General features: G+C 36.9%; 1 protein-coding gene across 1 annotated transcript in view; it reads left to right on the top strand.

Annotated features, from left to right (window-relative positions):
* Positions 1-27889, top strand: part of LOC136856988 (uncharacterized) — a 263664-nt gene that overhangs the window by 60193 nt on the left and 175582 nt on the right. Inside the window, exons 6-7 of the mRNA XM_067135311.2 lie at positions 237-313; positions 12381-12528. Coding sequence (XP_066991412.2) covers positions 237-313; positions 12381-12528 — 225 coding nt within the window. The remainder of the gene's footprint in view (positions 1-236; positions 314-12380; positions 12529-27889) is intronic.

Here is a 27889-nt window from a genome sequence, read left to right as displayed (position 1 = left end):
TCTCCTATTTTAATTATTTTCTGATTTTGACTATTCTGCCATTCACTCCTAAGTGAATGGAGAAACTGAGTATCCCATCTTTCATTAATGCTGAATGGCTGCATCCTGAAGTGTGCATTAGTTACAAGTGTGAAGATTACCCATCCAGTTAGGCTACATATAGTAAATCTGATTTGGAGAGAGTAGAACTTTGTTACTGTATTCTAAAGTATCTTATGTTAATTTTGTAATTACAGGTCTACATTGCTGCTGCTCCACCTTTACAGAAGATCGATTTGTATCATGCCAATACTAATCCTCCTGGAATAGGCAAGTAAGTATTCAGTATGAGTGAGTGGGTTTGATGGTTTGTTTGGGAAGCTATAGAAATTTTAGCAGACAAATATTTCACTGTATCTTGCATGATCTACCATACAGTAGAACCTTATTAATTCATATTAATTGGGAAGATAAGTTAACCAGATTTTAAAAATAATCTGTATTAACTAGAATAACAGTAGACTATGGATTGAAACTATGTAAGAAGGGCAAAAGCTGCAAAAGGAAACATAAAAACAAAACAAACAAAACACTTCACTCTGTTATGGAATCTTTAAAGTCAGAATAACCAGTCTGGGCGTATGAAAAGTTTGTTCCTAGCTGCTTTCTGCAGCAGCTTGAATTACATTTTTTCTGACTGCTAATGCACTCGAAAATAGTTGTGTAAACCAATTGTATACAACATTGTCTTGGGTTTGTTCTGCAGGCTTTGTCATTTGCTTCACTTTTTCCACATATTTTAGCACAAATGTCAACAGTTCAGTATTGTATATAAGAAAAGAAAATGGAAATATTAAGATGAAGAAAAAGAAGAGAACCCGGTAACGTGGTTGGAACTTGAATGGGCAGTGAAAACAATGACCATAGGTAAAGCAAGTGGAAAAGACAAATTCAATACTGATATGATTAAGGCAGCAGGAAGTGTTTGGATTACAGTGGCTATACCGAGCCCTCAATTCCATATGGAAGGATGAAAGGATACCTGAAGATTGGCAACAAGGAAGCATTGTACCACTGTTCAAAAAAAGGAAATGGGAAGAAATGTGAAAATTATAGAGCTAAAAATTATTATAGAGGACTAAAAATAATGGAGAAAGTCATAGACAAAGGACTGAGGGATATAATAGAAACACAGAGGAAGAACAATATGGCTTTAGATCGAATAATCAACAATAGACTTTATATTTACAGTGCGAACGATAATGGAAAAACATCCAGAAAGGAACAAGGAAATCATAGTCGTATTTTTTGATTTGGAAAAATCTTATGATACAGTTAAGAGAAAACATGTATGAGTAAAAGCAGTGTATAAGTGGGGAGTGGTGACTGAAACATTTTATACAAAAAAAAAAAAAAAAAAAAAAGTCTCAAGCAAGGAAGTGCACTGTTGCCATTATTGTTTATTATATTGATGGATGAAATCATAAAATGTGTAAAACAGAGTATCAGTAGTGATGAAGTGAATGCTTTGGTATTTGCAGATGACGTGATTTGGGGAAAGGGAGAAAATGAAGTACAAAGGAGACTGGACATTTGGAATGAAAATCTGAAGGAGTTTGGAATAGTAATTAGTAGAAAAAAAAACTGTAGTCATGCACTTTGGAAAAGAGAAATAGAGAAGCCAAGTGAACATAGACGGAGAATGGTTAGAGAATGTAGAACAGTTTACATACAGTATCTGGGTAGCATTATTAACGGAAGTAATAAAATCAACCCTGAAATTAATAACAGACTAAGTAAAGGTACAGCATTTTATCATCAAGTCAGAGAGCTTTTATAGGACGACAAAGTACCCAAGAGAACGAAATTAACATATAAACAGCATTTCATACCAGTTGTAACATAGGAGTAGAAACGCAGATAACTAATAAGACACAAGATAGTAAGATCCAAGCAGTAGAAATGAAATTTTTAAGACCATCAGTTAAGAGAAGAGATAGAATTCTAAATATTAAAATCAGAGAAGAGCTAGATATAAAACCGTTAGTACAGAAGATACAGAAAACAAGACTGAGATGGTTCAGATATGTAAAAGGAATGGGAAAGGAATGAATAGCAAGAAGGGAATTGGAAAGAGAAGTTAAGGGAAAGAGACCAGTTGGAAGACTGAGAAGAAGGTGGATGGATCAGATTTGGAAGGACATTAGAGAAGCTGGATTGGATGTGGTGGAAGTAATGGAGCAGGAAAAGTGGAAGGACAGAAAAGAGTGGAGGAGGCTTGTTAACCACACTCGGGCAACTGGAGTATGACATTGATAATTATGATGTCAACAGTTCACTTTTTTCTTCCTGATGAGGGAGACAGACTGTTTCTGCATTTCCCATGAGTGTTTGTGTTACTGCTATTTTTCGTGAACAGAAAAATCCTTGTGTTTGCATTTCTATCCAGAAAATGGCTTGCTCATTGACATAAAGCTAAGCTGTTAAAATTCAGTATCATACAGTAATGTAAAGTACAGAGAACAAAATATGCTTGATACGTAGTTTAATAGAAACTAACTGCAGTGTGTATGCTCAGCAATAGGCATTCCTAACTGGCATGGAGCTAAGTGTTGATTGCAGTTGTTAACTTTCAGACACTTCTGACATCTTCCATTCTGCATTTTCACAGCTTATTCTATATTTTATTTTCCATATTAAATATCTGGCTTATGGAAGTCAGATTACCAAGGTTTTACCTTGTTGGTGTAGCTTCCATAACTTATACCCATTGACCGTGTCTTAACTGGGAAACTGTTCAAAATTTAATCTAGTCTTCATGGTATTTTACCCTCTCTCCAGGAAAATATTAGCTTCTCATTTCAAACGAAGATTTTTGATTTGGGCTTGTTAAGATTAACATAATTTGATGTATTGTATGTGTTAAAATTTCTCTATTTCTCTTTCTGCTACTGTTTATGCTTGTTCAACATGGTAATGAAAACAGAGTATTAATACAGATCACTTGGATGTTTTAAGTTTGAAAGATGATCATCAGCTAAGGCTCATTTCATATGCTAGACCTCCATGTATATTTAAAACTGAAACATATCCTCAAAACGTAATCCCCAGTTCTTGGACTGGAATTTTAATGAATTGTTTGTAATTAGAAGCCAGTAAAAGAAAAAATGGCAAATTAAAGGAGATGAAAAACTGAACCATTTATATATGTAGTTTGTTGATAGAACATAAACCTACATCAGGCTTAACCATCTCAAACATTAAAGATGATTTTGTGACTGTCAGTGGGAAAATCAGGAACCACTGATAATGAATAAATACCACATCAGTATGCCATTGGATATGAATCCTCTATTCAGAATCTGCAAATCTGCAATGGAAATATTCAGGATAAAGTTTTAATTTGACATTAATATAAATTAAAAGAAAAAACTGCTATGGTGGCCTAGCTCAATTGGTAGAGCAACCGACGCGAAATCGGGAGGTTGTGGGTTCGGATCCCACTGGTGTCCAACTGGCCATTTTTGTTCTGTACTTAACATCTCTTCAACACGTACTACATGTACGTAACACAACCTAATACGTTGAAAGTCTGTTTCGATTCCAATGTCTTAAGATCCACACAAACAAAATATATTTTAACATCTAACATGAATAACATCCAGAATAAGATAAACAGAATTTGGTTAAAAAACAAAATAAAAATTCTATACAGAAAGAAAACGTAGGTACTTAAATACACAGTTATACAGGTCACATTTAAACGCTTCCCAACAACTATAGAGCATCCAGAGTTAAGAAAAGACTACAGGCCTTATGGGCCTGCTGCCTTCCACTGTTGCCATACTCGCTCACTCAGCGCGGCTCGGGCACTGCTTGCGAAATACAGTCATGACATAAAATTATACAACACTTGGTACAGCTGTTGCAAGACTAATAATAATATAAATGCCAGATTATCTCCAGTCATTAATGAAATTTCGTTTTGCCATAACGTTTCTAAGGATAATAGCCCACTGAGTGTATCATTCGAAATAGAGGAAGAGTTTGAACATGCAGGGATGCGAACTAAATAATAATAATAATAATAATAATAATAATAATAATAATAATAATAATAATAATAATAATAATATGCATATCCAGAAACCGAAATGATTGTCTTGTTTCTTATATCTGAGAAAGTTTCATGATCGTTGTTGCTTTAAGGGAGCGCAGTGCTGAGTCTATTAGCCCCCAGAAACATTTCATTATTAAGGCATATACTGTGTGGTTACAACACAGGAAGCTGACGGCGAGATATCTCTGTCTCGGTGATGTATCCTTCAGCTCATTTCAGATAAATTTACTCGTAAGTGACAACAGATGCAAGGGCTTCATGTTTATCACAAAATACGATAACTTAAATATTCTTCCGCAACATAAAATACGGAATGCTGAATGACCTATTCGTATGATTTCTTAAAATCAGGTAGTTCGGAGTTGCTGTTTTTCGGAAGTGAGGATTGTGTTCAGAGTTGGCGGTTCATCTCTAAAATAGAATTCATGAACAGTGCGCCGTATTCCACTTCTGACAAAATCATGGTATTTAATGAGTCTGGAATTACTGCGAATTAACTGTTTCCTTTCCCGCTTCTTGCTGGGACTCTGGAGTGCCCTTCGCTGGCTTCCTTCCTTATTTTGAAGACAGAAGTCTTCGAAATTCCTAAAAACTTTGCGGCTTTATCTACTACCCAGTTTACACTTCGTCCTGGATGCTTTGTTTTCAAATATGAAAATGAATTAAGCACCATTTGCCGTTCCTTTCTCCTGACAACTTCACTACTTATCCTTTTCACATGTTCAGCTATAATTTAAATGTATTACTCGCTGACTGATTATATAAAAAATACTAAACAGACAAAAACTATACACGATACACACAACCAAAAGCAATGCAATACACGAAAAATGAAACACAATAAATTATACTGTATTTATAACAAAACACTATGCGCCCCAGGAAGACGATCACTCCACTCTGCCGAATATCTCCCAATCATTGTAATGAGTGACACACACAAAAAGGGAAACATGCCGCACTGACCTCACCAATGATGATTCGCAGTGGTTAAGCTGAGTTATTACACGTGTTGTCTACTGTACACACTTCCGCACTACACACTGAAATGTGGCGCGCAATGCGACAAGCATGGCCGGCTGTTCCGTGTACTGAACCGCATATACGATATTTAAAAGGATAAACTCAAAGATATCAAAATGATTTTACGTCTTATTTAGTATTGTATGGCACAACCAATCCTTGTTTCATAAGAAAAAGTATACATTTTGATAGGAATTCATTATAATGTTTATATGCATGTAGAACTAAAGTGGGTAACACCAACAGAAGTAAAAGCCCATAAGGCCTGTAGTCTTTTCTTAACGCTGGATGCTCTATAGTTCCCATAGAATGGAGCTTGTTCCAAATGCACGTAACTAATAAATTAGAAACCATACTAAGTAAGATACATAAAACACTAGATGGGAAACTCATACGCCTCAAAAATCCTAACTCAAAAATAGCAAACCAGAATACAGAAATAAAAAAATCCAACCCACTATTAAACAACACTCCACTTACGGTAAACATTTCAAACACACAATTTTCAGAGGAGGAATTAAATTTACTCAGCAAAGGAGTAAAGTTTAACTGGCCTAGTTTTCACAAGGAAAAAAATATTATAACGACAATAGCAGAAGTCGAATTCAATAGACCCAAGCTTTCTGTCGAACAGCAAAATGATACGAGACATGAAATTAAGAAAAACTCACTAATTTGGCAAATGTAATAAATACAAATTCTAAACTTACTAATCACTAATTAAACAAAGATTAAAAAAAAAACAACAAAGAAACAGAATGACATCATAGTTACAAAAGCCGACAAAGAATGAATAAAAATGAATATATTAATAAAACTGAAGTTTTTCCATAATAAGCGAAGATCTCATAGCCCGAGTTCAGCACAACCTCAAAACTTTACTTAAAAATTCAACTTTTCAATTAAAAGAACAGGAATCACAAAAGTTAATAAATATGAACCCGAACCTACCTACAGCGAGAGCACTACCAAAAATTCATAAAACTGAAATTCCTATAAGACCTATTATTAATAGTAAGACTAGCCCAAATTATAAGACATCAAGATTTATACATATCTTTCTTTAAAAATACTATAAACTTAATAACATTTCCCCACTAAGAAATTCAATAGACTTTGTGAGAAACTAACAGTATTTAAAATACAATCTAATCATGTCATGTGCTCATTCGATATAACCAATATGTACTCAAACATTCCAACTAAAGAAACAGTCAGTATTATTAATGAAAATCAAACCAAGCAGAGTCATCTCAGCAGATTAGAAGTAGATGAATTTATTAATATATTAAACTTTGCATTAGATAGCAACTTTTCCACCCTCAATGGGAAAATGTATTTTCAAAAGGGTTTATCAATGGGAGATCCTATTTGAGGTATCCTGGCAAATATATAAATGTATCACTTAAAACAGACCAAAATATTAACTAAAATAAAAGGACTAAGCTTATGGGTACGCTATGTGGATGATACATTTACCATAATATACCAAAAACTCGACAATAATGACAATATTTTAGAATACCTGAATACTCTAGATCGGAATATAAATTTTACTAAAGAAGAGGAAGTCAATAAATCTATACACCTTTTAGACATCTCTGCTATGCATAAGAATAACAAATTCAAGTGCCAAATCTGTAGAAAGCCAACTTTTACCCTAATTGCAATTAAAAACGGTTCATTTATAGAGCTTTCAAAATTCCCCTCACACCCAAGGACCGCAATAAAGAAATAAATTATATAAAAAACATAGCTGAGTTTAACGAATTCAATATAGAAATGATTAACCGTATAATCAGAAAAGTCAAGAATAAACTAATGTCAAATCTTATTCCAGATAAACAAAAAAAGTGTATATTTTCTACATTCACATATAATAATCCTAACATTTATCAAGTCTCAAACCCATTTAAAAAACAAGATATCAAAATTGCGTTTAAAACACAGAACACCAACCAAAGAATGTTTCTAAACAATAACATTGTCAATTTCAATAATGATCAATATTCAGGTTCAGGGATTTATAAGCTCACTTGTTCTCAATGTTTCGCCTTGTACATCGGACATACAGGATGAGTTTTTCAACAAGATATTTGGAACATTTTAATGCAAATAAAAATAAATTTTCAGCCATGAGCATACACATGAGGGAAACCGGACACACCTACACAACAATAGAACAAGATTTAACAATTCTCAAGAATTTAAGAAAAGGCAAAAATATCTACATTTTTCGACCAACATTTCAATGAAAACCTCAATTTAAATTGCACAATAGACGCCAAAAACCCTCTATATGAGCTATTCCCACAATTATTAAAAATAAAAGAGAGTACCTTGAATTTTTTTTTTTTTGCTAGGGGCTTTACGTCGCACCGACACAGATAGGTCTTATGGCGACGATGGGATGGGAAAGGTCTAGGAGTTGGAGGGAAGCGGCCGTGGCCTTAATTAAGGTACAGCCCCAGCATTTGCCTGGTGTGAAAATGGGAAACCACGGAAAACCATCTTCAGGGCTGCCGATAGTGGGATTCGAACCTACTATCTCCCGGATGCAAGCTCACAGCCGCGCGCCTCTACGCGCACGGCCAACTCGCCCGGTAAGAGTACCTTGAAAAATGTAAGCAGATATCCTCTCATAAAAGTTCCACCCTCAGTAAAAAGTTTTCCAAGACCACCAATCCATTGTCCACCCGTCCCTCCCCTACCTACCCCGCTCCGCAGGCCACACACAGATGCAACACTGGGCGCACAAGTTCAGCTAAAGCCAGTCGATCCGGTAGTGTCACCAAGACAAGCCAACCGCAAGAGAGATGAGGGGGTAAGTAATAGATAGAGCGCGATTCCCCATTAAATTAACAATACACACTTCTCATTCCAGACAGTCAATCAACTTCATTCTTCAAATCGAGGCTACAGAATTCCATCTTTAACATAACAAATTGGGTAGTCCCCTATTTGATCCTCGTTAATGACAAGCGGCACTTTACCCCAACAGCTAAACAACAACAAGCAACTAAGTTAAAATTTCAGAGGTGCCGCCGAATTTGACAACATAATAACAGGATCAAGAAATAGTGACTTTTAAGGATTTCTGTAAAAATTGACAGGACATTACCTGTTAAACACTAACATCTTTCAATAAGTTACAAACTCGGCCATTAGTTTATTTATAATGTTATTGGTGTTTTTAAGTATGTTTGTTAACAAAATTTACTAGACATTCAGCTAGTATAATAACTTTGCTAGAGAATTTTCCAGTGTGAACTAAAATTGTATTTTCAAGAATATGTGTTCAACAATGAATTATTATACCAGTGGACAATAAGACTGAGTGCTAAAACATGCCAAAATTGATTAACAGTTTTAAATTATAGTCTTTTAGTGTTATTCCAATACTTTTATAGTAGGTTTAGTATTGTGCCCATTCGCATCTCGTAGACCATTTACAAAATGGCGGCGTAGGAAGGTATGGCCCATGCGATCTATTAGAGGCAATGAATTTCTCATTAATGCGGTATATAGAAGACCATGCATGTCTTGGAACGGACCAATTTGGAAGACACTACAGGACAGTAGAGGGTCAATTGGATTGTTTTACGAAAAATATAGCAGCGGAGTAATTGTTAAAAAAACTTCACTCTAAAAAATTTTCATCGGTAAAGGAAGGACGCAACTCCAAGCCAAGCTTCACATCTGAAGATTATTCAAGATTTCTGAAGAAGATATTGACTATTTCATGATCGACGTTCAAAACCGACGAAATAATTCACCGGCGCACAGTATAAGAAGAGCCGAGATATTACAAAAATAAGTAAAGTACGGTGAGCTACATCTGACTTGGATCCCGTGAGCAACCATTCTGCGATTGGCGAAGAAGGACTCACTGTATCAGAGGACCGATAACTTTGTATGGGCAGAAGATTATCCCTGTTGAATTTAAAGAAGAACAAAAGTACATTTCGAATTCTGGAGAAAAAGGCTGTTACATAAATTAATATATATACGAAGAACTTATTTCCGACTGAAGAAAATTTCATCCCTAAGAATAAGAAATAGAAGAATCGATTGGGATAGATCATTAAAGAAATGGAATATATCATGACTGATTTCTCCGCAGAAAGAATTTTCTTTGTTGTCTGCAGAATTGGAATGATGACTGCTTACTAAATCTACAAGATGGACTGAACTGGGGAAAGGTACCTTCCCAACCAGACGACCAGCCGATGATGGGAAGGCAACGGCCAACCAGACGACCAGCCGATGAAGGGAAGGCAACGGCTAACCAGTCGACCAGCCGATGAGGAAGTAGGCAACGGCCAACCAGACGACCAGCCAATGACCGGGAAGACGATGTCCAACCTGAGATCCAGATCTTAACAGAGGGTCTAACCACATCCAAGCAATGGAGCAACAACCAGACCAAACATAACATCTCACGAGCTAAGTCTTTACATTTTCTAGTAGAGTAGTTTCTTTCAATCTACACCCTCACTCTAACTTTGGCATGTGCTGATTAATTGGTGATATTTATGAATTAATTATGAACGTGTGTGAATTATAAAGTGAAGTGAGAGATATTTAAGGCTATAACATAAGATGGCAGTGTAGAATTAAAGTTCTATTATATCTTATACATGCTACCGCACTTGCTCACAAATAGTAGAAACTAGCATGAGTAAATGAAAGAAGTGTTTCTTGTGAAGATCTGATAGCAATGAGTCTATACAAGTCGTGAAACTTCGATTGATCTCGTATTAGTTGTACAATGATTACGTTACGATTTACCTGTGCGGCAGACATGAATATATTTAAGTTACGTACTCCTTACTTTATAGAAAGAGGGCATTGAACCTCGATTGCTGTTAAAATATAAGAGGTTATTGAAATGCGTTTATAATAAGGCAATTCTAAGATGTTTGGCATAGAGCTTTAAGAGTAATCAGCGATATGTGTACGGTAATAAGTATGCCAGTGGTGTGATAATGTATATTGAAATGGTGTTATAATATGGTTATTTCTCGGAGTATATTAAGGAATATTTGAAATGCAGATGTTTGTTTATGTGCTGCGGTATGAAAAAGAATTGCTATTTGCTGAGGAAACGTTACGTTAGATTAACATGAGGTGAGTTCTGTGTCACATAGAAAGAGTACGTTAAAAGAGTGCACATCGTGCAGATGAACCATTTTAAGGTAAGATTGACATGTACTATGGTAGAATTGTGAATCGTGACAGTTTTATCTGACATTGATAAATGCTGTGTAGCATATATGAGAGAGTTCTTTAACATACGGTTTAACTATGCTCATGGCTAAGTCTCCTTATGATATTCTTTGGTGCGGTGACATATTTCAATATGAATGCGTATTAATTTCATTCCGTACTGACCATATGAGTTGAGTAGTTCACATACATGAGAGATATTGTGTAATAGGAGATAGCCAAAGCACATCGAGCCGATGGTAGAGGTGTGTGTGGATCGGAAACTACCTAAACAGGTAGATAAATGATTTATTTCTTTTAACGCAGAGATGAATTGAGTTGAAGTTCTTAAAGAATATAATGAGTAGGAAAATGGTAAGCTAGGAGCCGTATGTCGTAGGCTCTAGGGAGGTATTGTCTTAGCCCGTGAGTTGTTATTTAAGCGTATTCAAGAAGAAGGACCAAATAATCAGAGTTCAGATTTATGAATGCAAACTTAGAAGAGCAGTTTTATGATTTCATATTCACGCTAGAGTTTATTTCGAGACATATAACCAAAGATATGCTCAGATTTAGATTCACAATCTGACTTTAACACATTTAATTATTATTACGCTTCATTCTAGCAAACTAAACGTTTTTATCACACAGAATTGACTTAAATGTGGTGTGAATAGTTAATGTAATTATCGTGACAGTATTCACATCAACAGACAGAAGTATTTAAATGGAGACTGTGATTGCTCAGTGATCTATTGAATATAATTAGAGTAATTTAAACTCATTTATGAACATGATTACGAATATAGACATAAATAATGAATGTGAACTTGAACATTGAATGAGAATGAGCCTGAATAGGAAGAGTACGAATGAGTGTAAATAGTTTAAAAATCTCAATTATTTTACTTTTATTTGAGCCAGCGCTGACTCTGATCCCTTATGCATACAGGTTATCAAGCTTATACTACCCAGAATCCACATCAACTTTTTATTGAACGTTATTTTATTCCAATAAATCTTGTTATATTATTTTTCTAGAAAGTGTCTGTGTTATGAATTCTTTTTGGTAACACCTAGTTTATAAGTTAGCTGGTAAGTTAAGTAGACATAAGTAACTGAAGGATTTGATGAATGAAAGAGATTCTTTTTGAGGTTTTCGGCCGTTGGTACTTACTCGAGCAAATAGATTCCCCAGTGATACGTGTCTCAGCAGATCGAGTCTCTTCCGAAACCACGTTAAAAAACAAACTGATGGAAAATCTCAGATTTTATGAGCGATAGATAGATACCCTGAGAAGAAATAGAGCTACCGGGAGAATAGTGTGCTGACCGCATGACCGCGGGCACACTATTTACTCAAAGTATATGCATAATCCCACTGGCCATCATTATCAAGTCAAATGTGGACACTTACGTAACTAACATTCATAATATTGCATTTTAGAGAATACTATAAGATTAATATAAGCACCGGGCGAGTTGGCCGTGCGTGTAGAGGCGCGCGGCTGTGAGCTTGCATCCGGGAGATAGTAGGTTCGAATCCCACTATCGGCAGCCCTGAAAATGGTTTTCCGTGGTTTCCCATTTTCACACCAGGCAAATGCTGGGGCTGTACCTTAATTAAGGCCACGGCCGCTTCCTTCCAACTCCTAGGCCTTTCCTATCCCATCGTCGCCATAAGACCTATCTGTGTCGGTGCGACGTAAAGCCCCTAGCAAAAAAAAAAAAAAAAAAAAAAAAAATAATAATATAAGCAGAATCCTGAATAAATTTTTATGATTTTGTGTTAAGAAACATGGCTGATGATGTCCAAAAAAATAAGGGCAAAACATGTCCCATTAATAGAATCAACAATAATGTAAAGGTTCTAATGTGGAAAGAAAATATATTGTATTGAAAAAGTGGACAATTTTCAAATAAAAGTTAGATTTTAATATTACATTGAAGCTCAATACGGACCAAAAAATGAGATTCATAACTTGTAAGCACATTCATTGTTTAAAAGCATTATAAATTGTGTGTATTCACCTTCAGAAATTATTTACAGTTCCTCATCATCTGGGAAGAGTAAATCAGATGACGAACGTCTCCAGAGTCAATTGTCGGGTATGACAGTGAGTGATCGGGCTCAGAATCTCCTGGATTCTGGTATAGGATGGGACTGTGAGTTCTTGGTCAAGGATGGTGAAGATGCTGTAAGTATGTTGTTCTGGATTTTTTTATTAGGTACACAAATGTGGTGAATGATTTTTGTATTGAGATTATCAGCCCTAGCATGACTGTAATGGCATATTCTAGCTTATAGAGCTTACTTATTATGAAAATTCTTTATAAACTCTTTCTTCTTAGTAACATGGCAGTGAGATTAGATAAGATACCAAGAAATAGATACGTAAGCTAGGATTTTCAAATTGAAGACAATTTTATTTAGTAAATTACTGACTGCAGATTATGATTTTTTTACTAATACCGTATATGATAAATATTTGTTCCGAATGAGTAAATTTATAATACCAATATAGTTGGTCCGTTATTGGACATTATAAATTTTCCAGCTAACTCATTCCTTGTTGCCAGCATTTCGCTCCAGTGTGCTAAGTTAGTCATAATCTGTCCAATAACAGACCAACTATATTGGTATTATAAATTTACTCATTCGGAACAAATATTTCAGATTCCCTATGGGAATTAATATCTTTATCATCTGATGGCCAGGTAGGCATCACTTTTTGAAAATGAGACAGTGTCTTATAGTACATTGGCACTGCTGGCGGCTCCAAGTACCCTACGCAGTGGCCTCCACAGTATGCACTAGCCATGCGTCTTGGTAGGTGTGCTATTTACCATCTGATGTGCCCAGTTTAGCACACTGGGGCGAAATGCTGGCAACCAGGAATGAGTTAGCTGGAAAATTTATAATGTCCAATAACGGACCATCTATATTGGTATTATAATACCGTATAATCCCAAATACCAACTGCCACTAAATAAGACCGCACACCTGAATTTCTAACGACAAAATTTGGTAAAATAATCACATGTTTACTTCCCAATTTTTTTAAATTTCTGCAAATGTGTCACAAAATTGGTAATTTAAAACACTGTACAAGTAATAAAAACACTAAAAACATCACCATGAGAAATAAAACTAGTTCAGTGTACAAATTAGTTATGATTCAACATCATCAGAACTACCACCATCGGAACTTTGATCATTGTCACCTTCCCGTACGTAGTTGTCCTCACTACCATCCATAGAATTTGAAGTCTCACATTTAATGAAACTTTTCCTCACCAAGTCATTGGAGATGCGATTCCATGCAGTCTTTATCCATTTGCATAGAAGTTCCATTTCAGGTCGTTTCACTCGTCCAGTTCTTGTCAATGCGTGATTGACGGCAGATGCATCCACTCGGTGTCAAGCTGTTTCAGTGCATATTTGAAATGCCGGTTCACACAAATGTCCAATGGCTGTAGCATAGAACTCAGCCCTCCTGAAATTACTGCCATATCAGCTTTTCCTTTACTTATCAATTCCTTTACAGCGTCTGTAGTATGCTCGCGATAACTATCGAGCGCAAGCAGGTTCTTCTGCAATAAAGTTCCTGGGCGATGTTGTCAGACACACTTCACTCAGTCCTCAATTAGCTCACTGTCCTTCCAACTGGATTCTTGGGTTCGAACAAAAACATCAGACGGCAAATTTCTCTCGGAAATGTTTTTCTTTTCAGAACAACTTACGGAGGAAGTTTGGTTCTGTCAGCTAACATGCCTAGCATTACTGTGGAGCGTTGCTTTCCACTACCGCCTGCCCTGATAATAACGCTTTTAGAGCCTTAATGTGAACCATATTGTCTAGTGGCACTTCAAAATAAATGGGCGTCTGATGAGCATATTCTGGGTTTCTTTCTCCGCATATTCAGTTATCTTAGAAAATTTTATCGCCACCTCATACTGTATCTCCTCTCGTTTCCCTAACTCTAATGTAGCTATGACGTGTTCTATTTCCGTAACCGTTTTTTACTATTTTCTTTTTATTATTATAGGTCTTTAGCCAAGTATGACTAGGGTCCCTTCTGTTAAATCTCTATTTCTTTTTTGTTAAACATAGTTTAAGTTTTTAACTGGTGGAAAGATAATATGCTCATTCTTATTTGGTTGTCTGTTAACCTTCCCGTTATTATCTTTGTTATTATTACAGTAAAACCCTGCTTAACCAAACTGCGCTTAACCGAAACCTGGCTTAACCAAAATGCTCTGGCAAAATAGTATTTTAATATTTTGTTTTTACCCTCTCGTTCTTAGCAATCAATATTAGTAATTCTCTTGCTATATGTGCTGAGAGCTACTAGGCAAGCCCTATTTTTATATTATGACTTATGCCAGAATGCACGTGTAGCATAAAACAAAACAGTTTATTACCTTCTAGTTCGTTCCATGATACATTTTTTCTTGAACAAACAGGAATAATAATAATAATAATAATAATAATAATAATAATAATAATATTAATAATAATAAATTATTATTATTCAGATGACTCTGACCTTGACAATGGCAGTTTTGAGAATCGAGTTACAACAGATGATGGATTTAATGCATTGGAGGTAAGATTGATTTTGAATTTTTATTAAAATACAGTACCACACGCTTAAATTACAAGTAGTGTAATAAAATTACTGTATACAGTATTCAGTTTAGTAGTAACAAAACATTTGTTTCGTTATTTGCAATTATTTTCTGCTTTGTTGAAAAAAGCAATGAATCTACACCAGCTGATGTATTGTTGATTAAACAGTGGCGCGACATAGCTGCACGACAGCGATGCACTGAGAAAGTTCAGAAGATCACTGATTTTATACAATGAGTGGCATTATGTAAACATTTCAATGTTAATATACAGTAAGCACTTTTGCTTTACGGAGTTTATGCATTTTTATTTCGACATTTAACTTCCAAAAATATTTACCATGTGTCATCCAAAAGAATGCATCAACTGAAGTGGCTCCACCTCCTTTATTTCAGATAAACGGGGTTCTACTGTACTTTCATTTTTAAAGGAATTAAGTTTCCTATCTAAAGTTTTCTGCTTGGTCCTATGAGTGAAATACATCGACTGTTCTATACTGTCTCATTACATCCCATTCTAGCCTAGAAATAATATTAGGGTTACTAAAGCAGATAAAGGAAACAATTGTTTTTATGTATAAACAAGAGTACATTGAAAAAAACAGAGGAGTTCATAAAAGAAATTTAAGTTAGTAAAAAATGATCCCACAAATGTAATACAGAAAAACCTTAAAAGAATGTTCAGCAGCAAAGGTTTCTTACTGGACACTAAGGACACAAGCAGATTAATTAATATGAATTCAGGATTACCCACTGAAAGAGCCATGCCTAAAATTCATTAAATAAACACACCCGTCCTAGCCCTTTCCTGTCCCATCGTTGCCGTAAGACCTATCTGTGTCGGTGCGATGAAAAAAAAAAAAACTAAACAAGAAGAACGAGAGATTTGAATACAACATTTTCAGGAAACAGACGCAGACTGACATGATTGTTGGAAATGACTCCAACCACCTGGGGCAGCATAAAAAAGCAACATTTTATAGTTTAATCAACAGAGCACTTAGTATCCAACTAAATAAACAAGATTTTGGCAGGGAAATGGAAATGATATACAATATTGCGAATAAGAATGGATATTTGAGGCAGTATGTCATTAGGATAAAATTAAAAATAATGAATGAAACAAAAACAAGCTTGATTAAGGAATGGGAAAGAAAAGAACATTGAAGTGATCACATTTAATAACAGGCATTCATGTGGATTAGTGAAAGTATTTCATAAACAAGGGATAGAAATTGTTCACAAAACAGATGATAATAATAAAAACAAAGTTCTGTTCAATTCAATTCACAAAGAAATAGTAGAGTTAATAAATATAAAAAAACCGGGAATATATTGCTTAACATGTCAAGAGTGTAAAAGTCAGTATATCGGAAAGTCAGGAAGGAGCCTGGAGATATGGTATAAAGAACATGTAAATGCAGTAAAGCATAGAAGGTTTTCAGCAATGGGAGGACACATGCAAGAGCACAATCATAAATTTACAAATGTGGAGAAAGATATTTGGGAAAGGTACAGTGCAGAAAGGTAAGCTTATGGATATTATGGAAGAACTACGGATTTATCTAGCATAAAACGAAAGAAAGTAATTAAATTTAAAGGAGACTTTGAACAAGGAGAATATACTATTTAAATTCACAAGAAGATACATAAGGAGGAAGAGAAGGAAGAAATAAAGAGTCTACGATATCAGTATACACGATTATCCAGCCCTTCCTCAGTTTCCCCTCCCATTCAAATCAGCTATGTCTGGTAGCGCACAAGTTCCCCTCTATCTGCTCTCCTTCCCTGAGCACGCCATTTCACGGAAACGGGTCCATATTTTGTTTTGATTTGGTTGACAACCAACGGAGGTCAAGGGCAAAGTGAATGCACTAAATTTTAAATAGAACTACTGACAGAATGAGTCTGACAGTAAGTATACAGAAGTATTCCTGTCATAATCTGCATTATAGGTATGTGATGTTAATATTTTTGGTTAGGTTTCAGATTAGGGTGTCAAAAATAGTTATCGTCCATTTTGCAAAACCGAGGAGAAAGATATTGACCTTTTATCGGTGTTCTACTGACAGGCATGTTCCCTGATGCTGAGGTCAAGCCCAATTATTTGTATGTATGGATAATAGCGTATTCAGTAAGTCATTTGGAAATTTCTCAGAGTAAACTAGAATATTCTATTAGGGATGGATTTTTAGATAGGCTTTTCTTCCTTATAGTTTAGGTTGGAGTGAAGAGCTACAACTCTAGGGATTTTCAAGGACAGATGCAAAATACTAGCAACTTTTAACTGATGTGATCCCTGAATTGGAAGATTTTTAGTAAAAGAAATGAAGGGATGCTAATTTTAATAAATTTATTATATTTTTAGGTAATAGACACAAAAACGACATTTTAAAAAGATTGTAAAGAGAATAGTGTAGTTTTGGTGTTCTTTTACAACATTAATGATATCTTTTATTTTAATTATGATGCATATTAGATTCCTATTAAGAGAGGTTTAGAACTGTGGTGTTTGATGTGTAATAAAATAATAAGTAAAGAGGTTGAAGAGATAATAGTGTGAAAAGAACTGATGAGGAAGAGGACCGTAAGGTCCTCAAAAGATGTACGGTGTATGAGGTGATAGGAAATAATGAATTAAATAACTCCAAGTATTGACAAGACTGATTTTTAATCAAAGGTGTGTTTATTGGAATAGAGATTTCATACCTTGCCAAGTTGTGTGACATGAAACCACTTTTGCTGCATTGACACGTATTCGGAACAATACATTATGAGATTATGATATGAAAGGCTTAAATATGACCTACACCCAAATTTAAGGAGTAATATTTGTGTGAAAAAAAGTGTTGATGGTATTTGGGATTATATTATATTTTCGTATTTACATACACTTTCAGTATAGACTGCTTTGTCATGTTCAGTTTGCAATCCTCAGCAAATAAATGGAGTAACTTCTTAATTTCCATCCACTTCAATATAAAAGAATTGAAATCATAGTGTGTTTCTTATTGTAAATATTTTCCAGTTTAAGATTCATAAATTGTTGTAATGAACTCATTAGTTTCTAAGAATACTTGTCTCCTCTATTTATTTTCTGCTGTGTGGAGTAATGTTAAAAAAGAATACATTGCTAAAATAGTAGGAATATAGGACAAACGCAAAAGGAGAAAAGGAACCCAAGGAGTTAATATAAGTCACAGAAAGGGGCAAATGTGTTGAATCAGGTCATAGGAAGGTGGGAGCATGAACACAAAATAGGGTAAACACAATGACATGTCAGTACTTAAAGAGAGAGCATAAAAAATGACACAAGGACAAATACGAAAACACAAAAGCACAAGGACAATCTCCACATTTTCGTGCACTGCTATCCTCGAATAGATAGGGTCTCTTCATCAATCTCAGTTCTTCTACATCCATTTCTTCTCAGCCCATAGTGAGCTCATTTCTGCTTCCCAGCTCCATCGGGAGGGTGGGCGACAACACTCTTTTAGGGGCTATGTTGACAAAAAATTGAACTGTACCTATACCGACTTTTATACGTCTAATCCAAAATAAAACTGAAGTATGAGGCCAAAATTTGAAGTTTACAGACAAAATTGTTTCCTTATTTATATAAATCATATTGCACTTTCTATTTTAATCTATGGACTTGTCTGACCATGGTATGAGATTATTAATTCAGGTTCAGTATTGTATATTTATCGTCCCAGTGACCAGAAGTCTGCTAATTTAATCATTAGCTGCCTGTTTGATAGCCCAACATACAATCATGTTCATAGAAACAAGAACACCTTGAAAGACTAGGAAGTTCATATTGGCAGGACATGTGCATTAGTATGTTCTGAAGAAATGATAACATTTGAACCATTTCGGCCCTGAGGTTCAAGGTCCACATCGATATCTCGGTGCACCACCACCGACTGGCAAAATGTGCCTGTGGCTCTCGTTGTCACTATAAACCGAAGGTAATGGATCAGTGTGACCTGAGCAGACGTGCTGGATGCCTCGTAGACATATGTAGGACCATACCGTCAAATGACTGAGTTTGAAAGAGGGCGCATTATTGACATGAGAGAACGTGATGCATCCACCCGGGAAATTGCCGCTCATGTGGAACGAAGTGTGTTGGCAGTGCAACGAGTGTGCACAGAATGGCTCACAGAAGGCTGTAGATCACGACGAGATGGGTCGGGTCACACCACCCAGACCCCTCCCCGAGAAGATCGACACCTCATCTGAATGGCATTGCAGGACAGATCTGCATTCTCCTTGGCTCTGCGCAACAGTGTAACACATCATACAGTATCAGGAGAGACAGTCCGTCGCCGTTTATTACGTTCTGGGTTAGTGGCGCGTTGTCCGCTTCTCCGCCTACCTTTGACTAATATGCATAAACATGCTAGACTGCAATGGTGCATGGAACGACATCACTGGGTACAGGAATGGCAGCAGATAGTGTTTTTGGATTAATCCAGGTTCTGTTTGTTTGAAAATGATGGCACCGGGCGAGTTGGCTGTGCGGTTAGGGGAACGCAGCTATGAGCTTGCATCCGGAGTTAGTGGGTTCGAATCCCACTGTCGGCAGCCCTGAAGATGGTTTTCCATTGTTTCCCATTTTCACACCAGGCAAATGCCGGGGCTGTACCTTAATTAAGGCCATGGCCGCTTCCCTCCCATTCCTAGGCCTTTCCTGTCCCATCATCGCCATAAGACCTATCTGTGTCAGTGCGACGTAAAGCCACTGGCACAAAAAAAAAAAAAAATTATGGCTACACAAGACATACAGCACCAACTCAAGGCCTTATGGTGTGGGGTGCTATTGAGTACAACCACAATTCACAGTTGGTGCGTGTTCAGGTCACTGTGACCAGTTTGACCTACTTGAATGACATCCTGAGACCCGTAGTCATACCCTTTCTGCATAACACCCCAGGCGCCATATTTCAGCAGGACAGTGAGCAACCACATGTTGCTGCATGAACATGTACCTTCTTGTTGTCACAGGATGGCAGACTGTTGCCCTGGTCCACCTGTACACCGGAAATGTTGCCAATAAAAAACGTGTGGGATATGGTGAAATGACGGGTGCGGCACTGTGACGCAATGTCAACCAACAAAAATGACCTGTGGACCCAGACGAATGCAGCATGGATGGCTATACCCTAGGATGCCATTTGCGCCTTATACACGTCAATGCCATCACGCATGGAATAAGTTATCAGTGCCCATGGAGGACCCAGTGCCTACTAGGCAACAGGACACATGCTGAACGTAGGTGACTGAAATGCTAATCATTTCTGCAGACCATACTAATAAACATTGCCTGTGAATGTGAACATCCTGCCTCTAGTCTTTTCGAGTTGTTCTGTTTGTTATGAACATGAGTGTATTATATCTCATTGTTAAGACTGCAAATGCAGCTTTTAGGATCCAAGATTTGAATCTTGGTACTGGCAACGGGTATTCTGATTATATTGTCTTCTGTATTTTCCACACTCTCTCTGTCTTAAACCATTGACCTTTGAGCTCAATGCTTTACCTGGTCCATGTGACAATTTACCCATGATGCCTCATTTTTCAAGTCTTGGGTTACTTCATCTAATCTTCTTACCATACTACTTTAGCATCCCCAATAAAAGCTATTGTATCATAACATACATCTCTTTATATGTGTATCAATTAAATAAACATCCTTGATGGAAAAATCCTTGATGGAATAGTCAGCGTTGGGACCTTTGCAGTTTGTAGGCTTCAAGGTTTGATTTCCGCAGGATAGGGGATTTCAATTGCATGTGAATAATTCTTCTGAATTGTGGACTAGGTGTTTATGCTTGTCCCGATACTCCACTCTTCATATTCAGACAACACACTGCAAGCGACCACAGAAGCACGCAATAGTGATTACATCCCTTGACATAGGGTTGGTGTTGGGAAGGATATCCGGCCGTAAAACATGACCAAATTCACATGTGCGACACAGTTTGCGCCCATGACCCCACAGTTGTGGGAAAAGCGGTAGAAGAAGAATTAAAGGAACATAAAACAAATTATTATTTATCACTTAGTTTCTTTACCCATGAGTAATTGGGCTTTGAGGCCATAGTGTACCAAGCCCTTCACCATTAACTGCTTGAGAAAGTATTTATTACTCTGTAGTTTCAAAAATATATGTCTTACTAGGGTTATCTTCTAAGGGATGGAATAAATCGTACATCCAGCGACTCACCACTGAGTGTTGACCAGTGGTAAATAATCCGACTTTCTAAGGGACCCAACAGCTTCGGGCGAAGGAGCTCCTTTAGGTGAAGCTGGTCCCCACGTTGAGGAAATGGCACTGAAATCCCAAGGTATATAGGAGGGTAATAAGGTAGCGCCACTCGCTAGCACTTGACACACCATCACGGAAAGATTGCTCTCGACTACAAAATTAATTACACAGTTCTGGATGTGGATAATTCATGTTAAAGTCTGTGAAATGAAGTTGTTGTATTTATGACACAATTTTGAATAGGAGGAGGAAGGATGTTCATATATTCAATGAAATATGTCAAACAATATGGTCTTGTTTTTGTTATAACTCCACAAACACTAATATATATTTTAAATACTATATTTTCAAATTTTTTGTAAAAAAAGAAGCAGAAAAGTGGAACAGGGAGACTCATACATTTTGTTGGGTGTAAGGATGCTTGAATATGAAGAACAACATACCATGAGGCTGTTGTAATCTTAAGGCGTTGCTTCACATCACGGAATATACTGTACATAGTCGTGAGGGTCGAGAAATATTCTCCAACACTTATATTCCTAGCACCTGTAATATCTTCAATAACATGATGTTGAAGCTGGATACACCGGATACATTCATTACAGTAACAAATTTAAAGCCTAAAGCACTTGGCCATCTTGCCTATGAGTAATAATCTTAATGATAGTGGGGATGAAGATCCACAGCCTGTTTCCAGTCATGCGACCGAGTCAGGAATGGAATGAATGAAGCCCCATCTAGCGGTGAGGACAGGAATTGTGCCGGCTGCCGAAGCCTGTCACACTCCTCTGGGGCAATGATTATTGAATGACAGATGGAATGAAATGATGGTGGAGAGTGTTGCTGGAATGAAAGATGACAGGGAAACCCGGAGTACTCGGAGAAAAACCTGTCCGGCATACACTTTGTCCAGCACAAATCTCACATGGTATGACTGGGATTTGAACTACAGAACCCAGCAGTGAGAGGCTGATGCGCTGCTACCTGAGCGACGGAGGCTCCCTTAATGATAGTACCGACCTTAAAATATTTACATTGTCCATTCAAAACTTTACACCTGTCAAAGAGAAGGCGAGCTAGCATGGAATAAATACATTTCAAACAGATTCTGTACATATTCCCTCCATGTTGTTCAATAAGATCAACCTAAACAATGCATTAGTTTGTAGGTAGTGGAACAAGTTTGTGCACTGGCCGTCGCATTTCCCCATTGGATGTCCTTACAGCAACCACACAAATTAATCCATCCGTTCCAGGATAGGTCCTTTGGATCATTCTCATCTGGTTCCGTCATCCTTCGATAACATGGCAGTCCCAATATGGATGTTGGGTTTAGCCGACTTAAACTTCAGACTCTGCTGCTGGCTATTAAGATAATCTGTGGACCATCTCCTCCAGAGGTGCTGCAAGAATTGTAGACATTTCCACCTGGACAGCTTATTGACAGGCACATTAGTGTAATCCACTTCAGGAAGACTTACAAGGGAAGAACCAATAAGGAAGTGACTAGGGGTTAAGAGGGGACAGATTGTCAGGATTGTCAGAAAGAGTGGTTAAAGGTCTGGAATTTAAACAGGTTTCAGTTTGGCACAAAAGAATACCTAATTCTTCATAAGTTAATGAAACAAGCCCTAACACACGATGAAGATGATGCTTCATGGACTTAATATTATCCTCCCATAATCCTCTGAAGTGTGGGGCACTTCGTGGGATAAAGTGCCTTGTGAACATCTCATTAGAGGCAAACTCCTGTACTTCCCTTTGGAAATCACTATCTTGCTGCAAATTTCTCTTGCCTGCAATTCCTTGCTTGCACCAAAAAAATTAGTTCCATTGTATGAATAAAGATGACACCTGCCTCTTCCGGCAACAAATATTTGAAATGCTGCAATGAATGCATGAGATGATAAATAAGTCACTAGTTCCGAATCTACAGCCTTTAGTACAAAGGCAAATAAACAAAGCAACATAGCACGTCTGTGTAGATTGGCTTTGATGGGTTCCAAGTTTCATGATTAATGGGCCAGTGTAGTCGATGTCAGTATTAAAAAATGGACACAAAGGTTGTGCATGAGGACTTGGCAACTGCTCCATCAGTTGCTGAGTTGTTTCCTTCTTCAACTTAAAACAGGTTTAACATTTATGAAGCAGTGATCAAATTATCTGACGAATTCTTGGAATCCAGTATCAGTCATGAGATTTTGTGGTCAAGAGTTGGGATACTCCATACAGTGAACGTAGATGCTCATCTTGGATTATGAGCCTTTTGAAATGGTGATTAGGTGGCGAGATTGTACGATGCTTCACTTCAAATGGTAATAGCGATTTGCTAAGTCTTCCACCTACTCTTAGTAGGCCTTGATTATCCAGGAATGGATGGTGATTGAGTAGAGTACTTCTGTTTGATTCATTGTTCTTGATTCTTAATGCCTCAATATCTGGTTTGTAGGAGTTCTGTTGTGCCATCCTTATGCACAAGTAGAGACTTTCGAGTCTCTGCATTCATTCCTCGCAGTATGAGATCAGCTGGGTTCTGTGCTGAGGGAACATATCTCCATTGCTGCACATAAGTCAGCTCTTCAATCTGTGACTTGTGATGAGATACAAATGTCTTCTACCGAGATGACGGTGAACTTAGCCAGGACAAAACAGTCATTGAGTCAGTCCAGTAGAACACTTTGGGGATTCGTAAATTTAAGGCAGGGAGAGGTTTGCTAACCAATCTTGCCGTTTGTACTGCACCACACAATTCCAATCTAGGCAGCATGATCCTTTTGATAGGAGCTACCATTGACTTGGCACATAACAATCTTTGTAACCGCTATGGGATTACAGAACAAGGAACAAGACAGATAAAATTTTTTTAAATAATAAATTTCGATCGCACAAAATAATTGAAACATAACACACCATGTTAATACTATGAAAACAACGTAGAGATATAAACAACAGTTTAACCAACGTAACAACTGAAAGAAAGGAAATGGGAAGTGGTTGGGAACCCTGCTAGGTCCATGAGAAGGTAGTGTGTTGCCGGGAAAACGAAATTAACAGTGATCCGAATTGAACACTATAATTACTGAATTAAAAAATTGGAAAATGACGTTACAAATTAAGGCCAATAATGAAATACAAATAAAATTAACATAGTAAATAAATAAAATGTAAGATATTAATAGTATCAGTAGTACAAGCTTCAGCATTATGCCAGCGACTTTAAAGCAATGTAAAGAAAATTTTACCAGTCATAATTTGGTCATGCAGTCTTGCCTAAGCCACGGACGAGTGAGGTCGCGTTGAGCGGAGGGTCCCGGGAGTGGGAGGTGTGGGTGAAAGTGCCGAGAGCTGGAAGGTTGTGGAGAAGTGTGCCGACTATGATTAGTATAGAGCAGTACAGGGCGACGGTAGGAGGATGGCAGAGAAGAATGAAGAAAGAAGAAATGAAATTAGGAAGGTGTTATATGGATTTGGAGAGAAAAGGTGAATTATTGCTATCAGCGGCGGTGATTTTAATTTTGCTATGTATTGGGGGGGTCGAATTGAACCCAGGCCCGACCCCTAGTAGAAATGAAGAAAGGGAAAATATGGACGCATTCAAAAGAGCTGTAAAAGAGGCGGTGGAAGAAGTTGGCCCTTTTGAGCAAATTAAAAATATGATTAAGGAACAAACCAGGGAATTTGAAAGAATGGAGGTATGGTTAAGAGAGAAAACGGAAGGCATAACAGTACAAGTGAGACATAACACCGGAGAAGTGGCAGCATTAAGGGAGGAAATAGGACGAATAGAAAAGGAAAACTTGAAGCTGAAAATAGAAGTGGAAGCAAATACTTTACATCGAAGAAAGAAGTGCTTATTTATCTATGGTGTGCCTGAAGAGTTGAGAGAAGACAAAGTACTGACAACTTACAAAGTTGTGGATTTAATACAGGGGAAGTTGAAACTTAATTTTAGTGAAGTAGATATAGATGATGTGCAGAGGGTGGGAAAAATTAGGGGCAAAAGGCCTATCAAACTAGAACTGTTTTCTACGTTGATGGCTGATGCTGTGGTAAGAAATGCGAGTAACATGCAGAGAGAGAAAATATGGATCAAGAGAGACGTTGGATGGGAGACGATTAGGAACGAGAAAATACTTAGAAAACATAAGTTTCGTGCAATAAATCAAGGTTTGAGAGCGACTATTAAAGGGCAAGAGCTAGTGGTAGCAGGCAGAAATTGGAAGAAAATTTGGACTGTAAATGGACTGATTGACTTAGACAGGAGGATAAAAGAAGACGAAGAAAAAGTGAGTAGTGCAACGAAAGGTAGGAAAGTGAGGAGTGATATCAGTATTAGTATGGACTTAGAGATGAAGGCAAAGCGGGCTGAAGAAGAAGGGAGCAGTGCAGCGAGTAGTGGAGAGAATAGGCAAAATACAAGAAGTAACAGTGTAAGTGTAATTATAGGAAGTAGTTCTGAAAAGTGTCAAGAGAGACAGAGCGAGGTGCTAAGTGGAAGTACGAACAACGGTAAGGAAAGAGCAGTGGACGGACAATGCAGGAGAGAGGCTGAAGAACAAAGGGGTATTGAGGGAAAGGAGAACGAGCAACAAGAAGCCGAGAGAGCTGGGTGTAGTGGTGTAGTTAGACAAGATCAGGGTATAAAAGTAAGACCAAAGTTAACCTATGAGTACCTCGCACAGAATTTGAGTTTGAGCATAGGGAGAGATAGAAGATATACGGACAATATGATGAGAGCTAGGTTAAAAGTAGTAAAAAACAATAATATAGTGAGTAAGTAAGTAATTAAGGGCGTGGAGGCTGAAATGTTGTGATGGAGAAGTGGTATACAAGTTATGATATGTTAAAGGGTTGAAAGATGGTGTTGGAGAAGTGGTGGTATAATATGGTGGATGGCAGTTTGTTGTTATTTGGAGCTGGAGGAGTGATGATAAATGTGGTGTTGGATAAGTGTTGTAATTTGGCTATTGGTAAATTTGGGTTCGGTGGAAGATGGAGTTTTCGGGAGGTAATTATGATGGGTAATAGGATGAATATGAGTGTATGGCAAATTGAGCAAATTATGATATGTTACAGAGTTTAAATGTGGTGTGGGAGAAATGGTGGTATAAGAGGGTGAAGTGTAGTGTTGGAAGTATTGAAGGCTTAGTATTTAAGTTATGCTATGTTATAGGGTTGAAATGTGGTGTTGATGGCTATTTAATTTTTGGAGCTGGAAACAGGTGAGTTTATTATCATTTTGTATTGTATTGGTGACTGGTATAAATGCGGAGTGATGGCAGACGAGTGTGTGTTAGGGCTGATAGCCTAGTATTTATGATTAGGTGATGTATGGTTTGCTATTATGTGTATTGAGATGGTTTATTTACGGATGATTGCGTGGGAGTTGGGAGGTGGTATATTGTATTGGTGTTTGAAATTTTTGGTTTGTTTGTAATATAGCGAGTAAGTAAGTTATTAAATGTTGGGATGACGAGTGTGTGCTAGGGCTGAAATGTGATGTTGGAAGTAGAGGTGGTAAATGTGGAAATGTGGTGTTGGAAAGGTATGGAGAAGTGGGGGTGTACTCGTGATGATGTTGAAATGTGGTGTTGGAAAAGTATGAAGTTGTAGTAATGTAATTTGGCTATTTGTAAATTTTGGTTTGGTGGAAGATGGAGTTTTCGGTAGGTAATTATGATGGGTAATAGGAGGAGTATGAGTGTATGGTAAATTGATTAAGTTATGATATGTGATATGTCTGTTAAATAGATTGAAATTAGAGAAGTTGGAAGTGGTGATATAAGATAGTGGAAAGCAGAAGGTGAGTGTAATTGTCGGAGAAGTAGAAGTGGTATATATGGAAAGGAGGTGTTGGAAATGTGGTTATGAGGTGATGTATGGTTTGGTATTGAGATGGTTTATTTACGGCTGAATTCGTAGGAGTTAGGAGGTGGTATTGATGATTGAGGATCATTTTGTAAATTTTGGTTTGTTGGTGCAGAAGGGTCGAAGGAATATGTTGTTGGAGAGGTGTCGAAATTTCAATGTTATTATGGAGTGGTATGACGGAATGAAATGAAATGAAGCAATATTACCGAGGTTTTGTGAAAGTTGTGGTATGGTGGATTGGAATGTAATGACGGAATATTGTTGTTATTTTGGCTGGTTTGGTATGTATTCGTGTAATGTTGCTGTGGTAGTTTATTTTGGAGTAGGTCAGGGAACAATAAAGCTGATGTAAATGCTGAAGGTAAACATAGGCATGGTTGGCCTGAGCACACCAAAGCAGAGTAGGTCAAACAGAAAAAAAAAACAATGGCGGTGTGGGAATGTGCTGAGTAAGAAAGGACAGTTGGTGGAAGGTGTAATCTTGCTACGGGATCACATATGTGAGATATTGCAAGTAAGGCAAACGGCTCATAGAGGGAATCTACCGTTGGCCAGTTGATTATTAATATTATTATTCCTTTATTATTATTTTATTATATTATTATTATTATTATTATTATTATTATTATTATTATTATTATTATTATTATTATTATTATTATTCCCGTATTATTATTATTTTATTATATTATTATTATTATTATTATTATTATTATTATTATTATTATTATTATTATTATTATATTATTTGTTTATTTATTCAGCTATTTATTTAGTTGTAG

This window comes from Anabrus simplex, chromosome 1, assembly GCF_040414725.1.
Source record: "Anabrus simplex isolate iqAnaSimp1 chromosome 1, ASM4041472v1, whole genome shotgun sequence".
Classification (NCBI taxonomy): Eukaryota; Metazoa; Arthropoda; class Insecta; order Orthoptera; family Tettigoniidae; genus Anabrus; species Anabrus simplex.
Note: the sequence above shows the minus strand (reverse complement) of the source record. Positions and strands in the feature narration are given on the sequence as shown.